This window comes from Xenopus laevis, chromosome 4L (genome assembly GCF_017654675.1).
Source record: "Xenopus laevis strain J_2021 chromosome 4L, Xenopus_laevis_v10.1, whole genome shotgun sequence".
NCBI classification, from domain to species: Eukaryota; Metazoa; Chordata; class Amphibia; order Anura; family Pipidae; genus Xenopus; species Xenopus laevis.
The window spans coordinates 82,178,396-82,203,613 of NC_054377.1; the positions used below are offsets into that span (position 1 = coordinate 82,178,396).

A 25,218-nucleotide genomic window follows, 5' to 3' on the forward strand; every position below is an offset into this window, starting at 1 on the left:
AAAAGATATTATATATGATTAGACTATCAACAATGCTCTGCTTTACCTGTGAGCCTTCCAAGTGATGCCTGTACAGTATATACAGTATGGGAGGCTGTACAGCTGGAAGCCTATGGGACCTCTAATGCATTTCATAGCCCCCAGTCAACATATGGGCTGCACAGACAGCTGTGTATGACTACATTTTCTGCCTGCCAAGAAAAAATGGGGTATATCGGATAATTGCCTTACTTCATGTAAAATCTAGGGCAGAAGTACTTTAGCTTAATTAACAAACCCTAGGTTAAACAAATCTGACCCCATTCAGTATGATGTATGAATTCTATATCATACATAGGTTCATTTGGTTTACACTATATGGTAAAACACTAGGGGAGTTATTTACTAAACTCCGAATGCAAAAATCATGAAAAATTTGTGATTTTTTAAAATCAGACTCACGAATCACGAATTTTTCCAGAATTTATTAAACCCTGAGGATGGAAAAGTCTGAATCTGAAAATCCGGCATCTCGGACCTGTCGGGGTTGCATATAAGTCAATGGGAGAAGTCCCAATGATTTTTTGATATGCGCTGGGTTTTGTGCAATACCCCAGATTTTTAGGTGAAAATTTCCGAAAAGAACCCTGAAATTCGTGAAAATCGGATGAAAAAAATCAGAAAAAAAATGTGAAAATTAGATTTTTTCCCGCAAAGCAAATTTTCAGGAAGATTTAATAATAAATAAGCGTAAAAAACCTGAGTGGATTTGATCAGAGTTTGTAGCAGAAAATATTGAGATAAATTTGGACTTTGATAAATAACCCCCTAAATTCTTAATCTAAATTCTAAATCTAAATTCACTGCATGCTGACACTACAACCACTTCTGCAACTGACAGACTGTTTTGACTACTCATGGACAGAAAACCTTCTGGCCTTGTGATATTAATACGATGTATCAAAAGAAGTCGTCTTGCTTCCGCTAAAGGAGATAGGGACTTTTCCATGTGTTTGTCTATGAGCAGCTTAGAACAAATATGGCGTAAACATTAGCTGGCTTGGTGAAGATGAAAGACTGACAGCATCCAGTTTTCCCTAAAGATTTCCAACAATTTTATAACAACTTCTTAAACCATGCTGCATTGTTCTTCATTGGAAATTGCCATAACCTTTTAGGCAATCACGCTTTTTTCAGGTGTAATAAAGCATTTTGTCATATGTGAGCCATGGGGATAAATTAGGGCCATAGCCAGCTGTCTGATTAGCTGAGGTTGTTTATCACTGCTGTAGATGGATATTAAAATATATGCAGTCACGGCTCCAGCACTGAGATCACACGCCAGACGCCTCAACCAGTTCAAGGGCAGCAAGTATCCTGCCTCCTTGTCATATTGTTTGTGTCAAGAACATATGTATATATTTATACCATATTTCTCAACTACTTGCTTCAAAACAGATTTTACTTCAGGAGAGATGTGATCTCAGACCTCTTAGGATTATAGTAACATGTTAATATTTTCCCACAGGAAATCAAACTCATTGCCCTCCAGCTGTTATATGCATTAACTCTCAGCATCTACAGCAATCGAAGGCAAGTTATCTTAAAAAAAAAAAAAGACTCAAAATTTGATATCCCTTAACTATGTTGTACACCTTTCAATATTCAATTCTGCAGGTGTATTTCAACTTATTAATTGGACAGCTTTATCACAGTAGTGCCCTAGTTCGTTGTGTCTCTATGCCACCTTGGAAGCCATTGTTCCGTATCATGCTCTGAGATCTAATAAGATCTAAACAGTTGTCTGCAAGTTTGATAAATGGCTCTGAATATCTTGCTGCATCTATGCTATTAAATCAGTGGCTTCTGAAGAGAATTAAAACCTTCTTTTTCCCTGTTTTAATGCAGTGAACATGTAAATACCTTTTCAGAAGGCTTCACTGTTTTTAATCAATAGCATTTGATTATGGCATTGCATCTAATGTGGTTGATTCTATTTGCATGTTAATTTGCTTATATGTGAATCTATTAATAGAGCTAAATGAACAGGTAAAATAATTATGTTTGGATCAATGATCCATAGATAATTCAGAGTCTTTTTTAACTTATATATTCTCCACTGCAACATTGACGTAACTTATATCACCTGACTGCTTCGGCTTTTGAAAGATCTCACCAGCAGAATCTTAAACTGTCCTAATCAAGACATAGTTCCAAGAAACAAATCAGCAATTCAGATTACAGCAAGTTTGCTCAAGTCTATCTGCTGACCACAAAAAAAAACAAAGTGATTACTTGCCTTACTGTCACCTCCAGTTTTTGCCTCCAGTTAGTTATAATACTTGAGTTAAAGTTAATTTGTAGACTCTACATTGAACAAAAAGGGTGGGGAGCAATCGCATAGGGTTTTCTTCTAGAAAGTGATTTTTAAGCAGCTTTAAGAAAAGTGTGGAAGCTTTCCTGGTGTAAGGTACTAAAACATTCCATAGGCATGATGCAATCAATGTTAAAAATTGTATGCGGCTTCTGGTAAACTGAATGGTTAAGAGATTGTCCTGAGCTGAGGGCATGGCCCAGTATTTATTATTATTATTATTATTAACATGTATTTATATAGCGCCAACATATTGCGTAGCACTGTAAAGTAAATGTGATTATACAACTACATCACATGAATTACATACATAGAATATATGGAGTAACAAACATCACAATCAATACAGGTACAAAAAGGTGAGGAAGGCCCTATGCATAGGCATACAGTCTAAAGGGAAGGGAGTAATACGCAAGGTGTGGGAGTGGGCAAGATCGAATTGAGTGGGTGAGAAATGTGGTATTGCGTTTGGTAGTTAAGCAGAGTGAGGGTAGGCTTCTCGAAAGAAGTGCGTTTTCAGAGATTTCTTGAAAGTAGAAAGGTTGGGAGAAAGTCGGACAGACCGTGGGAGAGCATTCCAGAGGAGGGGTGCAGCCCTTGCAAAGTCTTGAATGCGAGCATGTGAGGAGGTAATGAGAGAAGAGTTGAGTAGCAGGTCAGTAGAGGAGCGTAGTAAGCGAGTGGGTGAGTATATAGAGATGAGTTCAGAGATGTAGGGTGGGGCAGAGTTATGAAGTGCTTTGAAAGTCAGTGTCATTAATTTGAATTTGATTCTGAAAGGTAACGGAAGCCAGTGCAGGGATTGACAGAATGGCGAGGCAGAGGAGGAGCGGTTGCTGAGGTGTATGAGCCTCGCAGCAGTGTTCATTATGGACTGGAGAGGTGACAGTCTCTGGAGGGGGAGGCCAATTAAAAGAGAGTTACAGTAGTCTAGACGCGATATGATGAGAGAGTGAATAAGAATTTTGGCAGCGTCTTGGGTGATAAATGATCGTATTTTGGATATGTTCTTTAGGTGGAAGTGACAAGATTTAATAAGTGACTGGATATGAGGAGTGAATGACAGGGCAGAATCTAGGATAACCCCAAGGCACCGGGCCTGGGGAGAGGGGGTGATAGTGGAATTGTTAACTATGATGGATACTTCGGGGATGCTACTGGTGTTAGTTGGAGGAAAGAGAACCATTTCAGTTTTAGAGAGGTTTAATTTAAGGTAGCGTTGTGACATCCAGGTAGAGATAGCGGACAGGCAGGAGGAGACGCGAGTTAGGAGTTCTGGGTTGAGGTCAGGAGATGAGAGATAGATCTGAGTATCGTCAGCATAGAGGTGGTAGTGGAAACCATAAGAATTTATTAATTTGCCAAGGGAGGAAGTATAGAGGGAGAATAGTAATGGTCCCAGGACAGAGCCTTGGGGAACTCCAACAGAAAGAGGTAGGGGAGAAGATGCTACTCCATTGTAGGAGACACTGAAGGAACGATTGGTGATGTAAGAAGAGAACCAGGACAGGGCTGTGTCACGAAGGCCAAGTGACTGGAGGGACTGGAGGAGGAGAGGGTGATCTACAGTGTCAAATGCGGCTGAGAGATCAAGTATGAAGTATATGGAAAAATGGGAGCAGATATTTAGAGAGAAGCAGGAGAAAGCAGGGTTCTGAAAGATACTTAATTTGCCATTTTACTGGGGAAGGGTAGGAACTACACTTTTGTAGTGAGGTAGTCGAGAGAAATTTAGATGCAGATGAGATGATGCAACCAGCAGCAGTGAGGATGGAAAAGCTATTGTGCAAAAATACCCTATTTTCTGAAGGCCATAATACCATGTAAATTGATTGTTACAAATCCATTTAATTCAGTTTTATATTATTACAGGTGTGGGCAAAACGGCGCCGGCGTTTCGTTTTTGACGACGGTGTCTGTTTTTGATGCCGGTGTCCGATTTTTTGAAACAGGCGTCCATTTTTTTGGTGAAAATTCGCCGGCGTCATTTCTTTTTTGACACCAGCAAATATTCGCGGCCGGTTCATGAATTTATTCGCCGGCGGCGAATTGCTCAAATTCACCGTGAATTCGCGCCTGGCGAATAAATTCGCCCATCACTATACAGGTGTAGAATCTGTTAGCCAGAAACTCGTTATCCAGAAAACTCTCTCCAGTAGACTACATTTTTGCCAAATAATCCACATTTTTTAAAATGATTACATTGTTCTCTTTAATAATAAAATAGTACCTTGGACTTGATCCAAACTAAGATATCATTAATAGTTACTGGAAGCAAAACTAGCCAATTGGGTTTATTTAATGTTTACATGATTTTCCAGCAATCTTAAGGTATGAAGATCCAAATTATCGAAAGATTAGATATCTGTAAAACCCCAGGTCCCAAGCATTCTAGATAACAGGTCCCATACCTGTATTGCAAAATGTAATGTTTTAATTATTTAACCAAGGTGAAATCATATAACATTTATAACATATAACATTAAGGGCATTATTTATAAAAGGTTCAGTTGTTTTTTACCGAAAATTAATTAATTAATTAACTCAATTAATTCAATCTTCCATGTTTTGAGAAACTTGATTAATTCAAATATTCGAGTTTTCACCCTGACTACACTGACTTGAGTTTTTTACTTTCTAGTTTTTTAATAAATCAGAAAACATTTGAGGTATAAAAACCATCAGAAACCTCTAAAACTTGACCTTTGATAAATAACCCCCTCATTCTTTACATATTGCAGACCAGAAAGGTTAGTTTGAATTTTTATGGTCACACTATATCTTAAGCTAATTGATTAATGCATTATTAATAATATCATAAGCTTAGTATAATAAGTATTTGTTGCTTTTGGTCTGCATTTGGCAGGCTATACCATATAAACTGCAAGCAGGGTAATTAGTTGAAAGTTCAGTATTGTCAATATATATTCAATCAGAATATTGGTCTGTGTGATTGCTCAAAATAGCAGAATATAATTTTGGGTTAAGATGATTGCAACTGGACCTTTTGGAAATTTGTTTTGTCAGTTAGAGCATTACAGGTATAGGTTTTGTTGTATCGAATGTTCGGGACCTGTTGTTTTGTAATTTGGATCACCATACCTTAATTTTTCTAATATACATTTTAGAGAAACAACTTTTGGATTATTTTAACCACCAATATGTATTTGTGAATCTTATTTATCATTAAGTATAAGGTACTGTTTTATTATTATAGAAAAAAGGAAATCCTTTTTTTTAAATTAGGATTATTTGTTGAAAACAATTTGGAGCTTTCTGGATAACAGGTTTCTCTATAAGGGATGCCATACCTGCGAATGGTTATGTGCTAATTATACTGCTTGGGGTATCTAGTTAATTCCTTTTAAAATAATTATATGTATTTGCTGCACATTTTGAGTTAAAGAAGAATGTATAAAGGAGCACTGGGTAATATAATGACTATATAGATGTTTATGTGATTGTATGAGTCTTTCCATTTCCCACAACAATGAAATAGCTGTGTTAACCAAGACATGAAATCTAAGTTCAGAAATTTATGCCCAGGCTATTTTAACCAAGGGATGTCATAATACATATTACATGTCCTCGAGATAACATTATATTAACTTCATATTCAAGCTTTATGACAACCAATACCATATGTTATTTGAAGTGCCATTGCCTTTTGTAACACAATTTCTCCCCTGTTTACTCTCTTGTAGACCCCAGCGACTCCAGGTGATGCCTTTATGACATGTTCATCTCAGCTACACCCTGCCCCTGTTCATATATTTGGAACTCTCCCTTACAATCCCGTTGCTGTACCGTCAGGTGAAAAACAGCCCATGTTATTTTGGAGATATACACAAAAAAGATAGTTTAAATGAAATGGTATATTATGATGTTATTTCATTCTCTCCTCATATTGTTAAACCAGCAACATGTTTCAAAGAAGTGTGCAACAGAATCAGGGCATACAGAATAACAAATATTGTTGAATTCTCTACCCACCTTCAGTAACTGCATTAAATAGTCACTGGACAAAAAAAACTAAAGTGAAGGGGAGAGTTAAATGATACAGAAGGGAAGAGAAATATTTAGCTGCATTTGAATCTTGCTGAGTTTTTGCTTTTTGAATATTTTTTGCTGAGTATAGATCTGACTCCACATTCAGAAATGTATATTTATGTTGCAAAGTTTTTGCCATCTGCTTCATGTTTTAGATTTTTCTCTTCTTAAAACATCTCCCTTGTTTATTCCCATGGATATTAAGGCATTAGAAGTGAACAGTAACTATTATTTCTTTATGCTCCCCTGCAAAACATACTCTGTAATATCATACCTGGCTTTAGGTTGTAATGAAACAAGTCCAGAACTAGTAGGACGGGCCAGTTCAGTGTTTATTTGGGATTAGGAAAAAGTGTCAGCATTCTTATTAAAACCTCTTAGGATGGTCTGGTGTTGGGCTAAAAAGCATTTAGGTGTCTATGTTTGTATAGATCATTAAAAACAGTTCTTGGTGGGTCCAAAATTTCTCCCAGCAGGTTACATTAATAAGATCAGCTGACCTGTGCCAAAAAATTTGTTAAAATGTTAATATTGAACAGGGGAAGTGACACAATCACAACTCTAAAAAAAGCTAACCACACCATTCATGCTATTTGCTGACACACGGAGTTGCATTATTTTTGATGCATCATGTGCAGTTGTGACTTGCACAGCTCCCCTTGCAGCTGGAATTAGGAGAACAAGTGTTGCATCATGGATAAAAAAAAACTTGGCAAGTCTCATCCAAAATTGCACATTGGACATTTCATTTAAGATTGTAAATAAGCCCTCTACTCTTGTTCAGAACTAAAAAGCACCACTACAATGAATATTAGTAAGAAAAACTAGTTTGTTTACAAATTGTGGTTTATTAGCCACAAGCTGTTAACTTATGCGCCTGCACCATCCTATCCTTCTCCTGTCTTCATTTTTATCCAAATGTTGCTAATTCTTAAAGGGGTGGTTCACCTTTAAGTATGGCTTATTCTAAGCAACTTTTCAATTGGTCTTCATTTTTCTTTTTTTTTATTGTTTTTGAATTGTTTGCCTTCTTCTTCTGACTCTTTTCAGCTTACAAATGGGGGTCACTGAGCCCATCTACAAGAAATGCTTTATAAGTCTATAAATATATTGTAATTTCTACTTTTTATTACTCATCTTTCTATTCATGCCCTCTCCTATTCATATTCCAGTATCTTATTCAAATCAGTGCAGGATTGTAAGTAATTTGGACCCTAGCAACCAGATTGCTGAAACTGCAAACTGGAGAGCTGGAGAGCTGCTGAATAAAAAAACACGAATACTAAAAAAAAAAACAGTTCAGATTACAGCAGGGGGGGAATAGGAAAAAAGGAGCAAACTGAGCATGCTCAAGCCCTGCCCTGGAGGTTTAAGCATAAAAAAGGAAGTCTGATACAGAAGCCCATGTGTACACAATAGAAGGATAGAAATGTGGTGTGTGAGGACTCAGAGCAACTTTACTTTGAGGGTTTACTGGTTTATTTATATAGATCTTTCTGATAAATCTTATTTAATTTTAGCCTTTCCTTCTCATTTAACGGGCACCTGTTGGTCAAAATCTATTTTCCCCACCACAGTTGTGCTGACAAAATGCGCACTTTGGATGAAGTAACCTTTAAAAACATCCCCACACAGTACTGTGGCAGTCTGCACTGGGTTCCTATTCCCGATTCTGGCACCATGCTAAGGCACACGCATTCACGGACTGAATGTATATGGGCATGTGCGTGACCTGGAATCTGGGAAAAAAGCATGCTCATATTGCCCATATACTGTATAGAATATTTTATGGTTGAAACAGGGTATGGTCTGGGCAGTATAGGAGTTTGGTATAAAAAAAATCACTGATTGAAGCAACATGAAAACAGACCAAATTGGCTGCTATTGACAACTGCGCTTTTTCAATTTATCACCTATGTTTATAAATGAGTTCTATTTTGTCTTGTTTTTACCTCCTATAAAGCGAAGTAGACATGACACATAACACAGCAGCAAATCAGCTCTCTAGAGATAGCAAGCATAAGCAAATTACCAAAGAAAAAGGAAAATCTATGAATAACCTTTGGGTAGAAGATTTAGTATTGATCGTGCTCCATCAGACAATCAAGTAAATGAAATCATTTGATTTGCTTAAACGCAGTGCCAGGCCATGTAACCAAACTCATTACTAATGTCTCATGTAAACAGGGGATGAACACAAATGTGCTGAGGGAAAACGGGAGAAAACGTTCTTTTTGTCAGATATTGTAGATATTTCTAATGATATGTGCAGAGTAAACATAGCAGTTGAGGCTGTTAAAGCTGCAATCAGAAATTATTTTGCACTGTAAAACAAGTGGCATTCCTATGGGATGTTCTAGCAGTGCTACCTATGGGGAAAATGCATATACAATCCATAAGCATGATAAAGCATTTTCAACTCAATTGAAACTCATATTTATCTGTTATTCCAAATTCTTAAAGTGGACCTGTCACCCAGACACACAAATCTGTATAATAAAAGTCCTTTTCAAATTAAACATGAAATCCAATTTCTATTTTTTATTAAAGCATTCATAGCTGTTGTAAGCTCATTTAAAAATCTCAGCTGTCAATCAAATATTGTCTGCTCCTCCTCTATGCCCGGGGCAGACAATTACTTTCACTTTCCATTCAGCACTTCCTAGATATGACTGCTCTCCCCACATTCCCCCGTTCTCTTTACCATTAAATTGTGCAGCCAGGACATGGGGATGGACATCGGGTCCCCCATTCTGGTGCACAAACAATATTTTGAGATGATGAACAGTGTCCACAAAATGGCTGCTGCCCGTTTGCTATAATTATGAATTCCCAGACTGAAGGAAACAAGATTCAAATAATTTATACAGTGTAATTAAAGTTCATTTTGCTTGACTAATGTGATAAAATAGGATTTTGAATAATTTTTTGGGGTGACGGGTCCCCTTTAAATACTGTATTTATTTAAAACAAATCAATGTGCAATATAAAAACCTTTTTTACTCCAGAATTCTTTACAGTCATGGTAGAAAAAGGAAACTGTTCAGTTCATCTCAGTAATTAGCTTCTCTTTAATTATAATAGCAGATAACACAGAATGGAAAGGACCAATTCATTATTCAGAGAGTTTTATTTGCTCTTGACTTGGAGTAAGAATGGGGCCAAATCATCACTTTCACACTGGCTATACAGAATCTGATAAACAATTAAATATATGCTTATTTTAGTAATAATATAAATCACAGAATTCAACAGAATGCAATTTTAAAATTTAATATTTTAATCTTGAGAAAGAAGTGGTAAGCATATAAAGAAAAATGTACTTTTCTGGGAGCAGGATATTGATTTGCTCTACTAAAAGCAAAGTACAAATATCTTGAGTTAATATATGTTAGTATATAAAATCTAGTAACTTGCCATTTGATACATGGCAAGTGCACCCTGAGGTCCTTTCCCCGCATTGCACATCATTCAGTTGCTTTCCTGCTACTGTCCCTGCTGACGTCCAATACTCCAAGGGTATCCTGGGAACTGTAGCTCAAGACAACTCAACACTGCAGAATTGTACTTGTACAGATATGTCTTCCTGTTGCCTATTTATAAATTATAACTCCAGTCCTTCACCCACAGAATTTTGTTGGGGAATGGTAGAGGTTATAGCTCATCAAATGCTGGAGGGACATTACTTTACTTAGCAGTTCAAAGTGCCTAATATACTGTCCCTTGAACTGCTTAACCACAGGGAATTGTACTTGAGCAAAAGCAGTTAAGGGATGCTATAAGTTGAAGCTTAGTTGAGTTTAAAAACAGTACAGTACACTTCTTGCAGAGCTTACAGAACTAACCCCTAAAAATTAATATGGCTAGAAATGCCATATTTTACATACTGAGTATACTAAACCAGTCTAAGGTTTCAGCATCTATATAACAGTAATTATCCAGGCCTTTACAGTTGTAGCAGGGGCTTCCCATGTTGGATTCTGTCCAATTGCTCATTGTGATCTGAGCAGCTGTTAAGATGCTAAGCTTAGGGATTGTTGTAAAATATCAAGTAGAAAATGAGACTGGCCTGTCATACAGTATGAGCTGATACTACATGGCTGTTTATTAAATGTTCTTGCTAAGCAAACTGGTGTTAGAGCCCTGCTTCTTTAGTTAAGCTTTAGTTCTCCTTTACGCTTTTGCCAATCAAGACAGTTAGAAATCATGATTTTGCAAAGAATAGTTATTCCTTTCTACTTCAGCACTATATCAGTATATCAGTATATTTAATGATGGTTGTTGCATTTTAAAGTGGCAAAACAATGCTCCATTCATTTCCAGCAGAGAGGTTCCTGTGCCTTTACTGCATGTAGGAAATAAAAGGCAAACATGTCTGGAACATTAGCATTTCCAACTAGACACTTTTCCTAGCACAACTACAGTATATTTCATTGTTCAGTTTAATATATATGTACAGTAAATATATAACTAAGTACTTAGCGCTTCATGTTAAGGAGCGGCAGGGTAAGAATAACTGGCCATTTGTTTTCTGTGGTTGAAAGTAAAAGCATGTCTTGTGTGAGTAGGTCCACACTGACACCTTGTGGTTTTCTTTTATGTGTAACCGTACATAGATGATGGAATAATATGTGAAAGACTTAACAAGCACTGGGTTGTATGCAGACGCATGGTTCTTTGGTTCCCTTCTTTGCTCTGCTCATTGATATGTTTCTATGTCCAATGCGTCAAACTGCAGCATAAATATGTTGTCACAGAACACATTCATTTTAAACCTGGGCAGAACACTATAAGTCACTGTCAATGTCTAGATTTTAAAGGGGATCAAGCCAAAAATAATACATGCATTTTTATTTTGCAGTGAAAAAAATATGTTTTTGAGAAAAGTGCAAAGGATGTTAACTTGTGGAAAAATTATTTATGAAAGACACTTGAAGAGCACTGCAGATTGTTTTTTTAATAAAATGTATGTTTTCGTGCTATGCTGTTACTGCTGAACGAGGTAACAGACCACCAAAGTCCATTTAGTTTGTGAGTGTGCAACTGAATGATCTTGTAAGTATCTTTATGCAAACATGTTTTAAATAACATTTTAAAAAGATTCTGCAGAAATAATAACAAACACAGATCCAACAAAATCTGAACTGTATTAGAAGGAAGCACATAGAAAATAAAAGTACTTTAGTACCATAGGAAATGAAAAGAAGTTCTGTGCTGCTTAAAAGCATTCATTCACATGACTTGTTAACTTGTTGTTTTGTTGTTGTTTTTAAGGTTATGTTGCAATGGGAGCTGTCCAGTCATCATTCTGGGGACAACAACCATTAGTTCAACCACAAATGGTCCTGAGTGGCCAGCCTCAAGTTGCTCAGGTTATGCAGGGAAACCAGACAATTACTTGGGCCCAACCTGGCCTTTACCCAACTCAGCAACAGCCATGGCCAACTTTACCTGGCCAGTTTCCACCCACTGCCTTCATGCCAACACAAACTGTTTTGCCTTTTCAAGCAGCCATGTATCAAGGTACCAATGCTCCTATAGCTGCTGTGCAACCAACTAGTGACTCCATGAGATCAAGTCCATTGCGACCTGAACATAAACTAGGAAAAGAGATGTTTCAGATGGTAAATCCTCCTCCAGTGCCATCAAGAAACCCAGATCAGCCTTCCCTCTTGTGTACCTCAGAGGCCTTCTCAAGTTATTTTGACAAAGTTGGGTTGGTTCAGGATACAGATGATTGCGATGACTTTGACATCTCACAATTAAATTTGACACCTATGACATCCACATCACCATCTACCAATTCACGTGAGTAGTGGAGAGTTTGATTCATTGGAAGATTAAAAAGACTGGTATAATATTTAACTTGTGGTTTTAATAATTGATTTCATTACAAAAATATGGGAAACATAAACCTACTCTCAAACACTAGCAGAAACAGTCTGTTTAGAAGAGGTAGTGTAAAGAATTCTTAGCAAGTTAAAAACAGAATTCAAGATCCCCCAATTCAATCATTTTCTACTGAACAATAGTCTGGAATGAGAACAGATGATGGATTCCAAAGCAGACACTGGAGGAACTGCACTAGAGTCCATTGCTTCAAATCATGCTAGATTGCTAAAACCCATTGGCACATGTATGGGTTTATTGGTTACCAGGAATAAGATGAGACCATACTTCCATAGTAATATGATTAAATATGGTCTATGGTGCTGATCAATCAGTTCCATTGCTCCATGTAGATGTGCAGCAAAACTGACTGAATGGCTTACAATTTTGATAGGTGTTTGGATAGCTCTATTATAGGTGGAAAACTATTTGGATTAATAAATGTTCTTTGGCTTAATGTCTAATGATAAACAAACAATGGCTGGTGTCGTTTTTATAAACGTAACAGGAAAATAAAGAATTTTTAAAGGGTGAAAAAAGTTTTTTCTATGGTAAAAAAAACCCCCAGCAACCTAGACATATTAGTCCTCATTTATGAATGTTTAGGCACTACAAAAGGATTATTAAGGCAGCAGAATCTCAGCCCTTGGAGCAGTATATTCTTCTTCCTAACCCTTCTAGGGCTGCATCAGTGTTCTGCACCCTATGCTGCATTCAGATGTAAAGCAGAGCACTGTTCAGTGCAGGAGCTCCCAGCACCTTGTGTCTTCCATTGATCGTCAACTTTCTCATTGCATTCCAGGGGGTGCCTATTTGTCTTCCATATCCCACATCTTTAAGCAGTCTGGAAAAAAATTAACCTGTTGTCTTCGGCCAGTGAAGGAGACTAGTATTATAAAAATCATATTTTCATATTTAGTATCCCTTAATTAGACAATGAAGTATAAGGGCACGGAACCCTGTTACTCTTATTTGTATAGTCCTCACAGGGGCCAATGCCATTTGCAGTGCTCCCTCCCATGGCATATGAACTAAACCCTTGCCATTAACAACAGTGGCAAGTGATTTTAACTAATTTGATCTCCATAGTTTTCATAGAAAAAAATTACATTAATGAAATAAGAGTGTGCTATTGCCTTAATTTTACATCTAAACCATTTCAAGCATGCTACATGTTTGAATTTACACAGTTGATTTGAAGTTGCCATACTGATAACTGGGAAAAGATACTTAAGTAATAAAACAGCAAAATATGTGTAAGAAAACTAATGGCATGTTTGGAATATGGCAGCTGCTAATAAAAATATGCTGAAAGGCGCTATACCTATCTATATTTACGAGGAAAATAGGATGTTTATTTAATAATCAACTGGGTAAATAAGTGTGCTAATAAATTCAAACCTGAAATATTATTTTCATTTAAATGTTTTAGAAAGACATTTTACTTACTGAGATTTATATGCACTAGTGATGAGAGAATTTCTCCCGTTTCGCTCCGCCCAAAAATTCACGAATTTCCGGCAAAATTTGCGAAACGAGAATTTTGACACCATCGTAATCAAAAAACTTTGACGCCGGAGAATGTTTTGCGGCAAAATTTGTGGATTTATTCCCGGTGGCAAAATTCGGAAATTCACCATGAATTTCTGCCTGTCTGTTAAATTCACCCATCACTTTTGCTAAAGTTTCACAAAATAATTACTAGTGATGAGTGAAACTGAAATTTCATCAAAAATTTGCCAAATGCATTGAAGTTAATGGGAAGTCAAAATGACAATAAAATTACAAGGGTTTTTTTTTATCTCTGCACAGGCATATATATTGCCCTGTCTTGTTAGAGAAGCTTCTGTCCACTATTGTACAACTGTTCTTCATAGCAAAAAAAAGACTCCCATGTAGCCACTTTCATCCAAACTATTATCCATTCAAGAAGCAACTCAACTAATGATGACACAGGGATTTTGCTCTTTTGACCAATGTGTTTTTCATTGTTACAACTGTAGTCTCAAAATGTTGCAAGTCACTGTAAGGCAGCTGCGTGGGGTGCAAAATTAGAAATAGTCACTCCAAACGTGGGTTTCAAAGCCTGATTTTAGTTTGTACTTGCTAAGTTTCTGGTTGTGTTTTACCTGATATTTCAGTTTATTGACCCGTGGTCTGTTTCTTACTATTCTGATCACTGCCTGTCCTTAAAGGGATACTGTCATGGAAAAAAAATAGTGCAGGTTTTTTTATATTCAGTTTTGAAATCTGACATGGGGCTAGACATATTGTCAATTTCCCAGCTGCCCCAAGTCATGTGACTTGTGCTCTGATAAACTTCAATCACTCTTTACTGCTGTACTGCAAGTTGGAGTGATATTACCCCCTCCATTTTCACCCCAGCAGCCAAACAAAAGAACAATGGGAAGGTAACCAGATAGCAGCTCCCTAACACAAGATAACAGCTGCCTGGTAGATCTGAGAACAACACTCAATAGTAAAAACCCATGTCCCACTGAGACACATTCAGTTACATTGAGAAGGAAAAACAGCAGCCTGCCAGAAAGCATTTCTCTCCTAAAGTGCAGGCACAAGTCACATGACTGGGGGCAGCTGGAAAATTGACAAAATGTCTAGCCCCATGTCAGATTTCAAAACTGAATATAAAAAAAAATCTGTTTGCTCTTTTGAGAAATGGATTTCAGTGCAGAATTCTGCTGGAGTAGCACTATTAACTGGTGTGTTTTGAAAAAAACATGTTTTCAGATGACAGGATCCCTTTAACTGTGCCTGGAATTTTTTAAATCCTTTTGCCATCAGACTTTAGCCTTATATGCCTGTCCCTAATGCTATCATTCTTATCCGACTCTGCTTCCTGATACTGATGGCCTTGTGGCTCTATCACTTACTACCATTGTCTCCTCTAAGACCCAATTGAAAGTAGAGTACAAATGCTTGTTAGACTATACATTAGTCCAAACTTTTAGACGGAATTTCCTGACAAGTTCCAGTGCTTGCGCAAGTGAGAATTGTGGCATTTTCCAGCCCTCTGATGCTCTGTGTTTAGGGTGAGTTTAAAAATGGTGCAGGAAAACTCTCCAGATCTCCCTATGCACATATCACCAAAGCAGATTAGATGTTTATCATACACTATAATTGATTAAGATTGCTTTCCTCTCAAAATGTTTACAATCAAATATATGCAATTTTATGTTTGCTGCTTGTGGATTATGTGGATTTATGAAGATGTTATGGCTATCTCTTCTAGCAATGTCCACATCATGATTCCTTGTCACTTACATGATTTCTGTTAATATGTATTTGTGCCTTTAGGGGCTAATCACTGCCTATACTGTATTACTTTATTACTCATGTCAATGAGTCACTATAGGGGGTTATTTACTAATCTCTGAATGCAAAAATTACAAAAAAAAATTCGGAATTTATTAAACCCTGAGGATAAAAAATCCAAATCTGAAAATCCGGTATCTCAGAGCTGTCGAGGTTGCAAATAAGTCAATGTGAGAAGTCCCAATGATTTTTTGATGTGTTCTGGGTTTTGTGCAATACCCCGAATTTTTGGCAAAGCAAATTTTGGGGAAAATGTAATAATAAATAAACGTAAAATATCTGAGCGGATTTGATCGGAGTTTGTAGCAGAAATTATTGAGATAAATTCGGACTTTGATAAATAACCCCCTAGGGGTCATTTTCAAAGACCTCTGACAGAAATGCAAGAAAACTAATGGGCGGAGAACTAGTATCCTACATAACTGACTAGTTGTACACTATTCTGCATTTTATTTCTTTAGTGATTCCACTTTGGCATATAGACATTAACCCCCATGCCCTGTTACACATGCACTTGGTATACCCTTGGGTTTTTGACATTTTCTCCGTAATATTACCAGCAGCACAACTTTAATTATAGAAAGCTAAGTGATAAGTCACTCTGTTATGCTTGAATATGAATTGAGAACACATTGTGAAAGTTTAAATATTTTCCCTGCATAAACTACAGCTACATGATGAATGTATTTGTTTCTATATGAAAAATGTTTCTCAACCAGTCTCGACAGCGAGCAGCCTGCAGAGGGAAATTATTAGTTTCAAACCAGTGACTCCAAAAAGAATTTGATGGAGTCTGTTTAACTTCTGGCAGGCAAATCTGTAATATAAAATGAAATATGGATTTCATAGCAGTCCCTATTCTTTTATCTATCTTTTAACAAATGATTCTTTTATCTTTACCTAACCGTGTCCTCCAAAACCCTGTTCCTTCTCAATGTCATTTTAATATGTGCAGTAAACAGGGCAACTCCATTTTCACTTGAATGTGTATGCGTCCGCTAATTGTTGCCAATGTCATCTCTCTACCTAGCGCCAACCCCAGCCCCGAGGCAGAGCTCTCCTTCTAAATCCTCAGCGTCTCACACAAGCGATCCCATTCCTGATGACATCTTTGAAGAAGGCTTTGAAAGTCCAAGTAAAAGTGGAGAACAAGATGCAGTAAGTCCCTCTAAGATAAAAGCTGATTCCCCAGACAATACATTCTACTCGATAATATATTGTAGAAGCTGAAAGAAATGTAGAAAAAAATCCCCAAATGTTACCGTCTGCTCTGTTATTTTAAGCAGGAGTGTTGTTTGATATTGTGAATTCTTTATCCATAGCAGAATATGTAAGTAGCTGGTAGCTGCTTTGTGCTTGAGCTTGTACAGAATGTGCAAGGACTAAGAGATACATGGGTATATATTTTCGAAATGAAATATACTTACTTGGCATCAATTTAGGATTTTTGAGCTTCTGCTCAAATTAAAAAAAAAACTCTCTTGTCTTGCAAACTAATGGGGGAATGTAATAAAAGTCGCAAAGAGCAAAACAAATAGCACAAATAAGAATAAAAAGTTTCATTTTGCAATGTAATACTCTTTCTTAAATGTTATTACATTGCGAATTTTAATTGCGTATTGCAAATTTAAATTGTGCATTGCCCACTTTTAAGAAGTGCTTGAAGGTGTCGTAATCTTTTGGAGCAAACGTAAGAACTTTTTCAGTAAGAAGTTTCACATTCACTGCGCACTGGTGCTAGCTATAAAATTCACAAACCTTCTTCCAATGTCAGAAGTGGTCGCTAAACAGTTTCCGGGTTCGCAAAAGCTATATTAAATTCGCACAAAGGCAAATTTGTTCGCACAGAGGCATAACTTTTCGACTTGCGAATATTTTTTCCGTTACAGACTTTTATTACAATTCCCCCTAAATGCTTTAATCTTGCTCTTTTTCTAACATGTCTACTCTTTCACTGTCTAGCAAAATGAGTGTTATTGTTCTTGTATTTTAGCCTGATGCATCTCAGGCCTCAACCTGCACTGACCTAGGTGAGCCCAGTGGTGATGCTATAAGCCCACAGGTCGGTAGCTAGATAGCACAGCTGGCGGTAGGTACCTTTCTCTTTTCTCTTATTCTTGTTGTATCCCTTCATTTACACTCCTTTTCACACATTTCCAATTATATTCTTCATATTCCCTTTGCGCATGATTCACACCACCTTGATTTATGTTACCCTTAGCTTGTGCTGTATCCTGCATGGTTTGTCCAAGATATAATTTTTCTACTTCCCTTAATGGTTCTGTTAAATGATTATTGCTTCATTTGGGAATGAGGATGTGGTTTATTAATCACCTGCCTACATCAAGGGGGAGATTTATCAGAGGTCGAGGTGAATTTTCAAATGATAAAAATTCGAATTTAGTTTTTTGTTTACTTCGAACTAGGGAATAGTCCAAATTCAATTCGAATTTGAAAAGATTTAAAAAATTAGAATATCGAAATTTATCATGTACGTCTCTTCGACTTCGACCATTCGCCATCAATACCTGCCGAATTGCTGTTTTAGCCTATGGGGGACCCCCAAGAACCTAATTGGAGTCAACTGGTGGACTTAGAAAAATCAAAAATTTTTTGGGGAAAACTTTGAATTGAATTCAATCGAATGCGCTATTCCTTCGATTCACACGATTCGAATTCGGCCGAATACGGACCTATTCGATCAAAAATGGACCTCTTCGACAAAAAAAAACTTCGGCTTAATGACGGTTGGTCTTTTTGAATTCGAATTTCGAAGTTTTTTCAATTCAAAATTCGACCCTTGATAAATATGCCCCCAAGTGAATGTTTCATATTGACCTTGCCTTTTCACCTTAGGTTATGTCAGAATAAGTGTGTGCCTTCTGGTAGTAGGTGAAATTTGGAGGGATAGTGTCAATTAAACACCTGATCTACTCCTTTATGGTATAAATAATAATCCCCCCAAAATTATAAGCTATAGTGAAAAAATTAAAGCAATGGTTATTTTAACAAAACCACTTATCTGTTAATTTACTTACTGACAGACTGGTCAGTTGCACATTGCATAGGTCAACATGATTGAATGGATATTTGAACTCTTTAACCCATCGATGACCTATGAAACAAAGTACTGTATGGCTGTGTATTGTTATTGTTACACTGAATGGCATTTATAATTGCAATAGTTGTAACAATATGGATAGAGATTTTCTGCCAGTGATGTACCGCAGCTTTGTACAATGTTTAAGCCCAGATAGCTAATGTTAAGCCTAGGGACCTATTGTGTTATTTTTGTTTACTGGAAGTGCCGGAAACTCAATCTAACTGAATACACAGTTCTGTGACACAAGACAATAGTACCTTATTTTTTTATTGATTATCTGTGGCAGGCATTGGGTAATAGCATTCTATATGTTCCAGGGGCCTGTGTATGAAGCTGCGGAATAGTTCACTAATAACTGTTCTACCTGTTTTCAAAAATCACCTTATTCACCTATGCATTTACCTTTTTATCACTGGAGCATTGACCCAAGCTACAATACCCCTTTGGCTATTTATGAAGGAAATGAAGAAGGTTAAAATTGTGTCTTTCCCTTATCCAGTTAGCCATACTTGATTAATCAGATTGTGTTTCCTTGATTCTGGCAAATTTTAACAATTTCCTTATTTTCACCCTCAAATCTAATTAATATATACAGGTACACTGGATTACAAAATAAGCCCAAACGATGCCCGTCTAATATCTCATACTAAAGCTAAGGGTATTTAAATGAAGTTGGGCCTTCATTTTGCTACAATAACATCTACTCTTCTGGGAGGCTTTCCATTAGATTTTGGAACATAATTGGTGGGATTTTTTATCCCACAAATGTTCAGTTGGGTTAATGTCAAGGCTCCTTGTAGACCTATCAGGTTCTTCCTCTCCCTCCTCAGCAAACCAGTTCTGTAGTGAACTCACTTTGTTTACTGGGCTGGCATGACATCAATTTTTCTTGAGTAGAAGCTGTGTCACATTATGTTACATTTAGGAACAATTTTATTTTATTAAATACTTCTAGAAATATTTCAGTTCATAGAAACAACCATTTCCCAATCGTCGGTGCAAACTGAGACTAGAAAGTACACATAATGAATGAAACTGTATAAGTAAAAAGGTGTTTGGGGAGTATTTTATGCTGTTGTTTTTGAATGGTTACTATAGATAGAAATATTTTAATTAGGTACTTAGTAAAATAAACATACTCCTATTAGTCTGATCAAACATTTTAAGAATACTTATAATAATTGTAATATAATTAATATGAAAAGTCCAATATCTCATGCTTAATTAGAAAGTATATATTGTCAAGAATGTAACTATATGCAGTTGCAATAAGGGTTGCTTTCATCAGAGGTGCCTTTGGTCCAAGCTCAAATCATAAAAAACAGCCTCAGACCATTATTTCTCTTCCACTTACAGGCAGGTATTGCTCTTCTGTCATTGGCCAAACTGGGACTAGTTATTTAAACCAATTGATGGTGAAGCATGATTCATTAACCCAACCATTTTTCACCCATGAGCCAAATTCAAATGTACAAAATATTGGGGAGCAACACAAGTATTAAAAAATTTCATTGGGCTGCCAAAAATGGGCTGTGATTGGCCATTGGTAGGCCCTATGTGAACTAGTAGCTTACAAGAGACTGTGTTTGACAGTACACATGTTTTTTATGGAACTAAAGCTTGCCTTCAACCCAGGAATTTAAGAATAAGCACCAGCTTTGAGGCCACTGGGAGCAACATTCAATGGGTTGGTGAGCAACATGTTACTCATGGCCACTATTTCGGGAACACTGCTCTAGAGAACATTTCCACTGCTATAGAATTCAATGGTGCTGACCTACATTATATTTATGTTTTGTGTGTGGATTCAAAGCAGTGAAAAATATGTTCTCTGTATGATGACTCTTCACCATTTGATAATCTGATAGATAGATTTAGTTTATGCAAGGGTATCTGCTTGAATGTTTAATTCCAACTATTATGTTTGGAGGAGGAGAAATAATGGACTGGGTTTGTTTTTCATGGTGAGCCCCTATAAAACACACATCCTAGTGTTAAACAGTTATTTTGCTGATGATGTTTCCAGAGACAGTTTGGAATTCACCGTTGAGTGTTCTGAGGACATACAGTTTTAAAAGGGGTATCCAAATACATTTGGTAAAGAGTGCATCTGGATATGTTCAGCCCTCAGAATCCCTTTGAGGGCTTGCCTGTGAGCCTTCCATTGGACAACATTGGTCAGAGGGTTAAAAGAATTGTTCAAAGACTAAGAAAACATATTTTACAGGAACAGAGGAAGTGGTGAAAGTACTGCATGTCATAGCCATAATATAAATGAGACTAGTGTGTCTTTTCTCAAAATTGAAACTTTTTTATTACTGTTTCTAAAATCACACAAAATGTAATGCATATTGTCTAAAGTTTATATTGACATTACTTAACATTAGTTATTTTCCTGTTGGTTTAGATCAGATCAGAAGAGTCACTCTATGCCCAGATCCAGAGACCGAAGAAATAGCATTTATAGTGCTTGAAGAAGTGACTGAACACCTGGCTAGCTATTGGCACTTGCAGGATCCTTTCAACTGACCACAACAATGGGTTTTAACAGTTTACTGAGTTTTGTGGCAAAGACAGCGCAAAGGATAGTCTCTCTCTCTCTCTTTCAACACCAATGTCCCAAAAGGCAATGACATGGAAGACAACTTTTGATTTGTTCATATTCCCTAATTTTGACCATTTTACTTCTCTAATGGGAACAATGCAAGCTGAATATTTTAACTTACTTTATCATTTTTCTTTCAAACGTTTTTATAGTCTTATATATTATAAATAATGCAGAAACCCCAATGTAGCAGCAGTACCACAGAGGATTATGGAGGCTGAACATTGCACTGTTGTTCCTCGTGGAAGCTTTTTTTAAGCAGCACCTAAAGAAGAGTCTCACTGAAAGACATATTATTTTATTTCATATGATGACCCTCTTTATATGGGTTGGGAGTGGGGAGGAAGGCTCAAAATACACAATTTTTTTTATAATGTTGTCCCATTAAACTCAGCAGTAGAAGAAGAGCTATATTAACTTTTATGGTCTACATGGAAAGTTGCCAAATGTGATTCATAGATTTACAAAAAAGACTTTCAAATTATAGAATTGAGGATGCTTCCTTACCTGGTACCTTGCTGCTGAAAAGCTATGCAGACTCCTATGTGTGCCATTTTTGAAGAATGAATATTTGCCTAAAAAACTCTGGAACATATCCAAATGGTGGATACAAATGGAATATACTTTCTCTGGGGACTTTAAAGGCATGACTTTTGCTATAAGAGAATCTGTGATTAGATTACCCAATTCTGTCTCTTTTGTACATTAGGGGAAAAAATTGGATTTTTATTTTATAATTGTAACATTAAACTCTTCAAATGGAAAAGGCTTTAAGTAATTAACATACAATGACAGATTTTGTAAATATGAGTATTAATGACAAATGGTTTAATATTGCCATTACACTGTAGCAAGATAGCGAATGTCAGTGATTGGAAGGTGTGTCATTTTCAGGTTTCATATCACATGGTTTTTTTCAAGTACAGAGTAATTAGCTTGTCAGAAACTAATAAACTGAATGAGGATCCTTGTATGATGATTTTAATCTGAGTTTAATCTGTTTACTCTGTTTAATCTGTTTAATCTTTTTACCTCCATGTCAAATACAAAACATGGCAGTCACCTTCATCAGTATAGTGCGCTGATGTCACCAAAATATAATGCCACTTAGAGCAAACTTGATTTTTTTCAATGGATCACGTCTCCAGATGTACAGTATTGTGGGTGAGTGGTCGATGCATAATAGTGGACCCAACACTAACACCCAACACTTTCTGGCATCTTTCTGACAGGGTTAACTAAACTAAACTGGACTACACAAAGTTGGTATGAGATGGAAGAAATTATTTAAATGTTATGAGAAATGCAGTACAAAATATTTTTTGGAAATATATAGCTGCCAACATCTATTCTGTCAGTGTCTAGTTGTTGAGTGGTAATGTAATATTTGTCAGTGCAGCTTATCACATTGAGCCTTCCCTAATAGAAAAGGACTGCAAAAAGGATAATGACTTACTGGCCTAGAAATCTGGTCATATATGTGAGTAGAAATGCAATCTTCTTACATCCTGGTGGTTAGGTACCAAACCAGCTGACAGGAGCAAGACTGGAAACATTTTGTCTTCTGGAGGGGGAATTCACAAAAATAGAAGAAATTGGAGTAAGTAAAGTACATTATGGATTGTATAAACAACAGGTTCAATATTGGGCAATCCACCACTTGTTCATCCCCAGTTGGCACATATAATGAGGAAGAAATGCTAAATATTGTCATAGGCTTTTACAAAATATTCATAAAAATAACAAATTGCTAGAAATCATCTGATGATACTTTACTAAAACTTCATATAAAATGCATAGATATCCAACCCTTAATATACAGCATGTTTTATGGAGCACCCCCTCCATTTTATCCCTTTTGACGGCAGATGCCTGCTTTATTACATTGTGGTACAAATGACTACACAAAGGGTATGTTTTATGTGAACTCTCTTTTCTCTGTGTGTATGATTTTTGGTGGGTCTATTTGTACATGCATAGATAAGTGGCTGAAAGATGATTCACAGTAGTTCTAAATGATGGGGCTCATTTACACTGGGCAAATTTGTGCCTGGAAAGTAACTCATGACAACCGATCAAATGTTTGGTTTCATTGTTCAACCTATGGCTGGCTATAAGAAGTCAGGTTTCTGTGTGTGTGCATGTGTGCAAATTTGCCCAGTGTTTATAAATCAGCCCCTCAGTCTCTAAGTGCAGTAGGCTTCTAAATTGTCTGCCACAGGTTTCTGTATTGTGTCCTCTTTTGTTTAACCAGGAGGATGTCAATATTTAATTTCTATCCATGTAACTGGCACACAAAATTTAAACAGAATTAAGTTATTTTAAAATTAAGTAGAGAAGTAGAGAAATGGGGTGGCTGTTGATATGGAGAAAATGAAAGTACTTTGGGGATGGAGGAAACAATCATCTGGAAGAAAGGGTTAGAGCACGGCAAAGCTACGGCAAAGGTGAGATGAATGTTGCACTGAGAGTTAATAAGACATGGGGGAACAGCATTGAGAGATACAACAGCAGGTAAAGAGAGAGGAAGGTAGAGAGATATTAAAAAGCTAAAAAGAAGAAAAAGAGATAAATGGAATATAAAGTGGTGACATGACATGAAAATGACAAATGATAGGGACATTGTAGGAAAAAGAACATGGAATGAGTAGGGGTAAACAAATGGTAATGTAATATCTCTACATCAAAATTTTAGAAAGGCTGGGGATCCAGTCGAAAAGTTAAGAACCACCCTGGAAGAAAACTTGAAAACTTGAAACTGAACATTTCAGAAGGTCATATTACAGAAAGAACTATAGGGATATCACTCCATAGATAAATACCATCTCAGTAACACTTAATAGACCTAAGAACTATTTATCAGTAAATAAAGTTGTTTAATATCAAGCTGTAATTGTGAGACCATTACTATAACTAAGGATATTGGAGAGAAAGTGCTCTGACTCTGTATTAGACACAAAGCTAAAGGTATAAAGAGTCACTGATATGGGGAGCACATTGAATTAGCTGGCTGACAGCAGCTCACTCAGTGCTACACATTAAGGGGAAGATTTATCAAAGGTCTAAGTGAATTTTCGAAGTAAAAAACTTCAGATTTCTAATTAATTTTTGGGTACTTCGACTAGGGAATAGTCCAACTTCGATTCGAATTTGAAAAAACTTTGAAATTCGAAGATCAAATTTTTTTAAGTTCTGTCTCTTTAAAACTTCGACTTTGACCATTGGCCACCTAAAAGCTGCTGAAGTGCTGTTTTAGCCTATGGGGAACCTCCTAGAACCTGTATGGTGGCAATTGGGGAAGTTCGAAGTTAAAAAAACTTTGAATCGTTGTAGATTGAAGTAGCGCTACTTCGAATCGTACGATTCGGTAGATCTTTTTGAATTCGAAGTTTTTTTAACTTCAAACTTCGACCTTTTGCCCCCAAATCACGCCACACTTTGCACATCCAGTCCACAGCTTGCTAAAGCCTATAAATATATTGAATTTAGGCCCAAGCTCCTTCTGGTAGGATGGTTTGATCAAATATCTGGCCATTATTGTTTAGTGACCAGTGTGTTTAAGCCAAAAAAGAAACCCACAACACAATAGGGACAACAGGTTATATGGGCTGAACTAAAATATTAATCATTTGGCCAGTTCCAAGTCTTTGATATTTTCACTATTTCTCATTGCACTAGCCAAGGGATTCATTGCAACAGGGAAAAGTATGTGGGAGAGAAGTATCCCCTTTTTATTCTTCTCCACTGACAGAAATATGGCATGCAAATTAAGGGGCATCGGCCTTCTGCTTTTGTGTTTGTTTTTGGTCTTCTTTCATCACAATTTTGTTGAAATACTTCCCCAGACAAAGAAGCTTTCCCGTAAACTGCTAATCATTAACACTG

At 36.7% G+C, this 25,218-nt stretch overlaps 1 protein-coding gene across 12 annotated transcripts in view; it reads left to right on the plus strand.

Annotated features, from left to right (window-relative positions):
• The window catches only part of dab1.L (Dab, reelin signal transducer, homolog 1 L homeolog), a 425,953-nt gene extending 403,635 nt beyond the window's left edge, over positions 1-22,318 (plus strand). For 8 of the 12 annotated variants that reach the window (XM_018258282.2, XM_041590414.1, XM_018258284.2 and 5 more), the window contains 5 exons: positions 6,058-6,166; positions 11,678-12,211; positions 16,656-16,783; positions 17,619-17,714; positions 21,136-22,318. In XM_018258282.2, coding sequence (XP_018113771.1) covers positions 6,058-6,166; positions 11,678-12,211; positions 16,656-16,783; positions 17,619-17,699 — 852 coding nt within the window. In that variant the 3' untranslated portion in view covers positions 17,700-17,714; positions 21,136-22,318. The remainder of the gene's footprint in view (positions 1-6,057; positions 6,167-11,677; positions 12,212-16,655; positions 16,784-17,618; positions 17,715-21,135) is intronic. The other 4 variants (XM_041590415.1, XM_041590417.1, XM_041590420.1 and 1 more) reach the window with 2 other exon arrangements.
• The last annotated feature ends 2,900 nt before the right edge of the window (positions 22,319-25,218 follow it).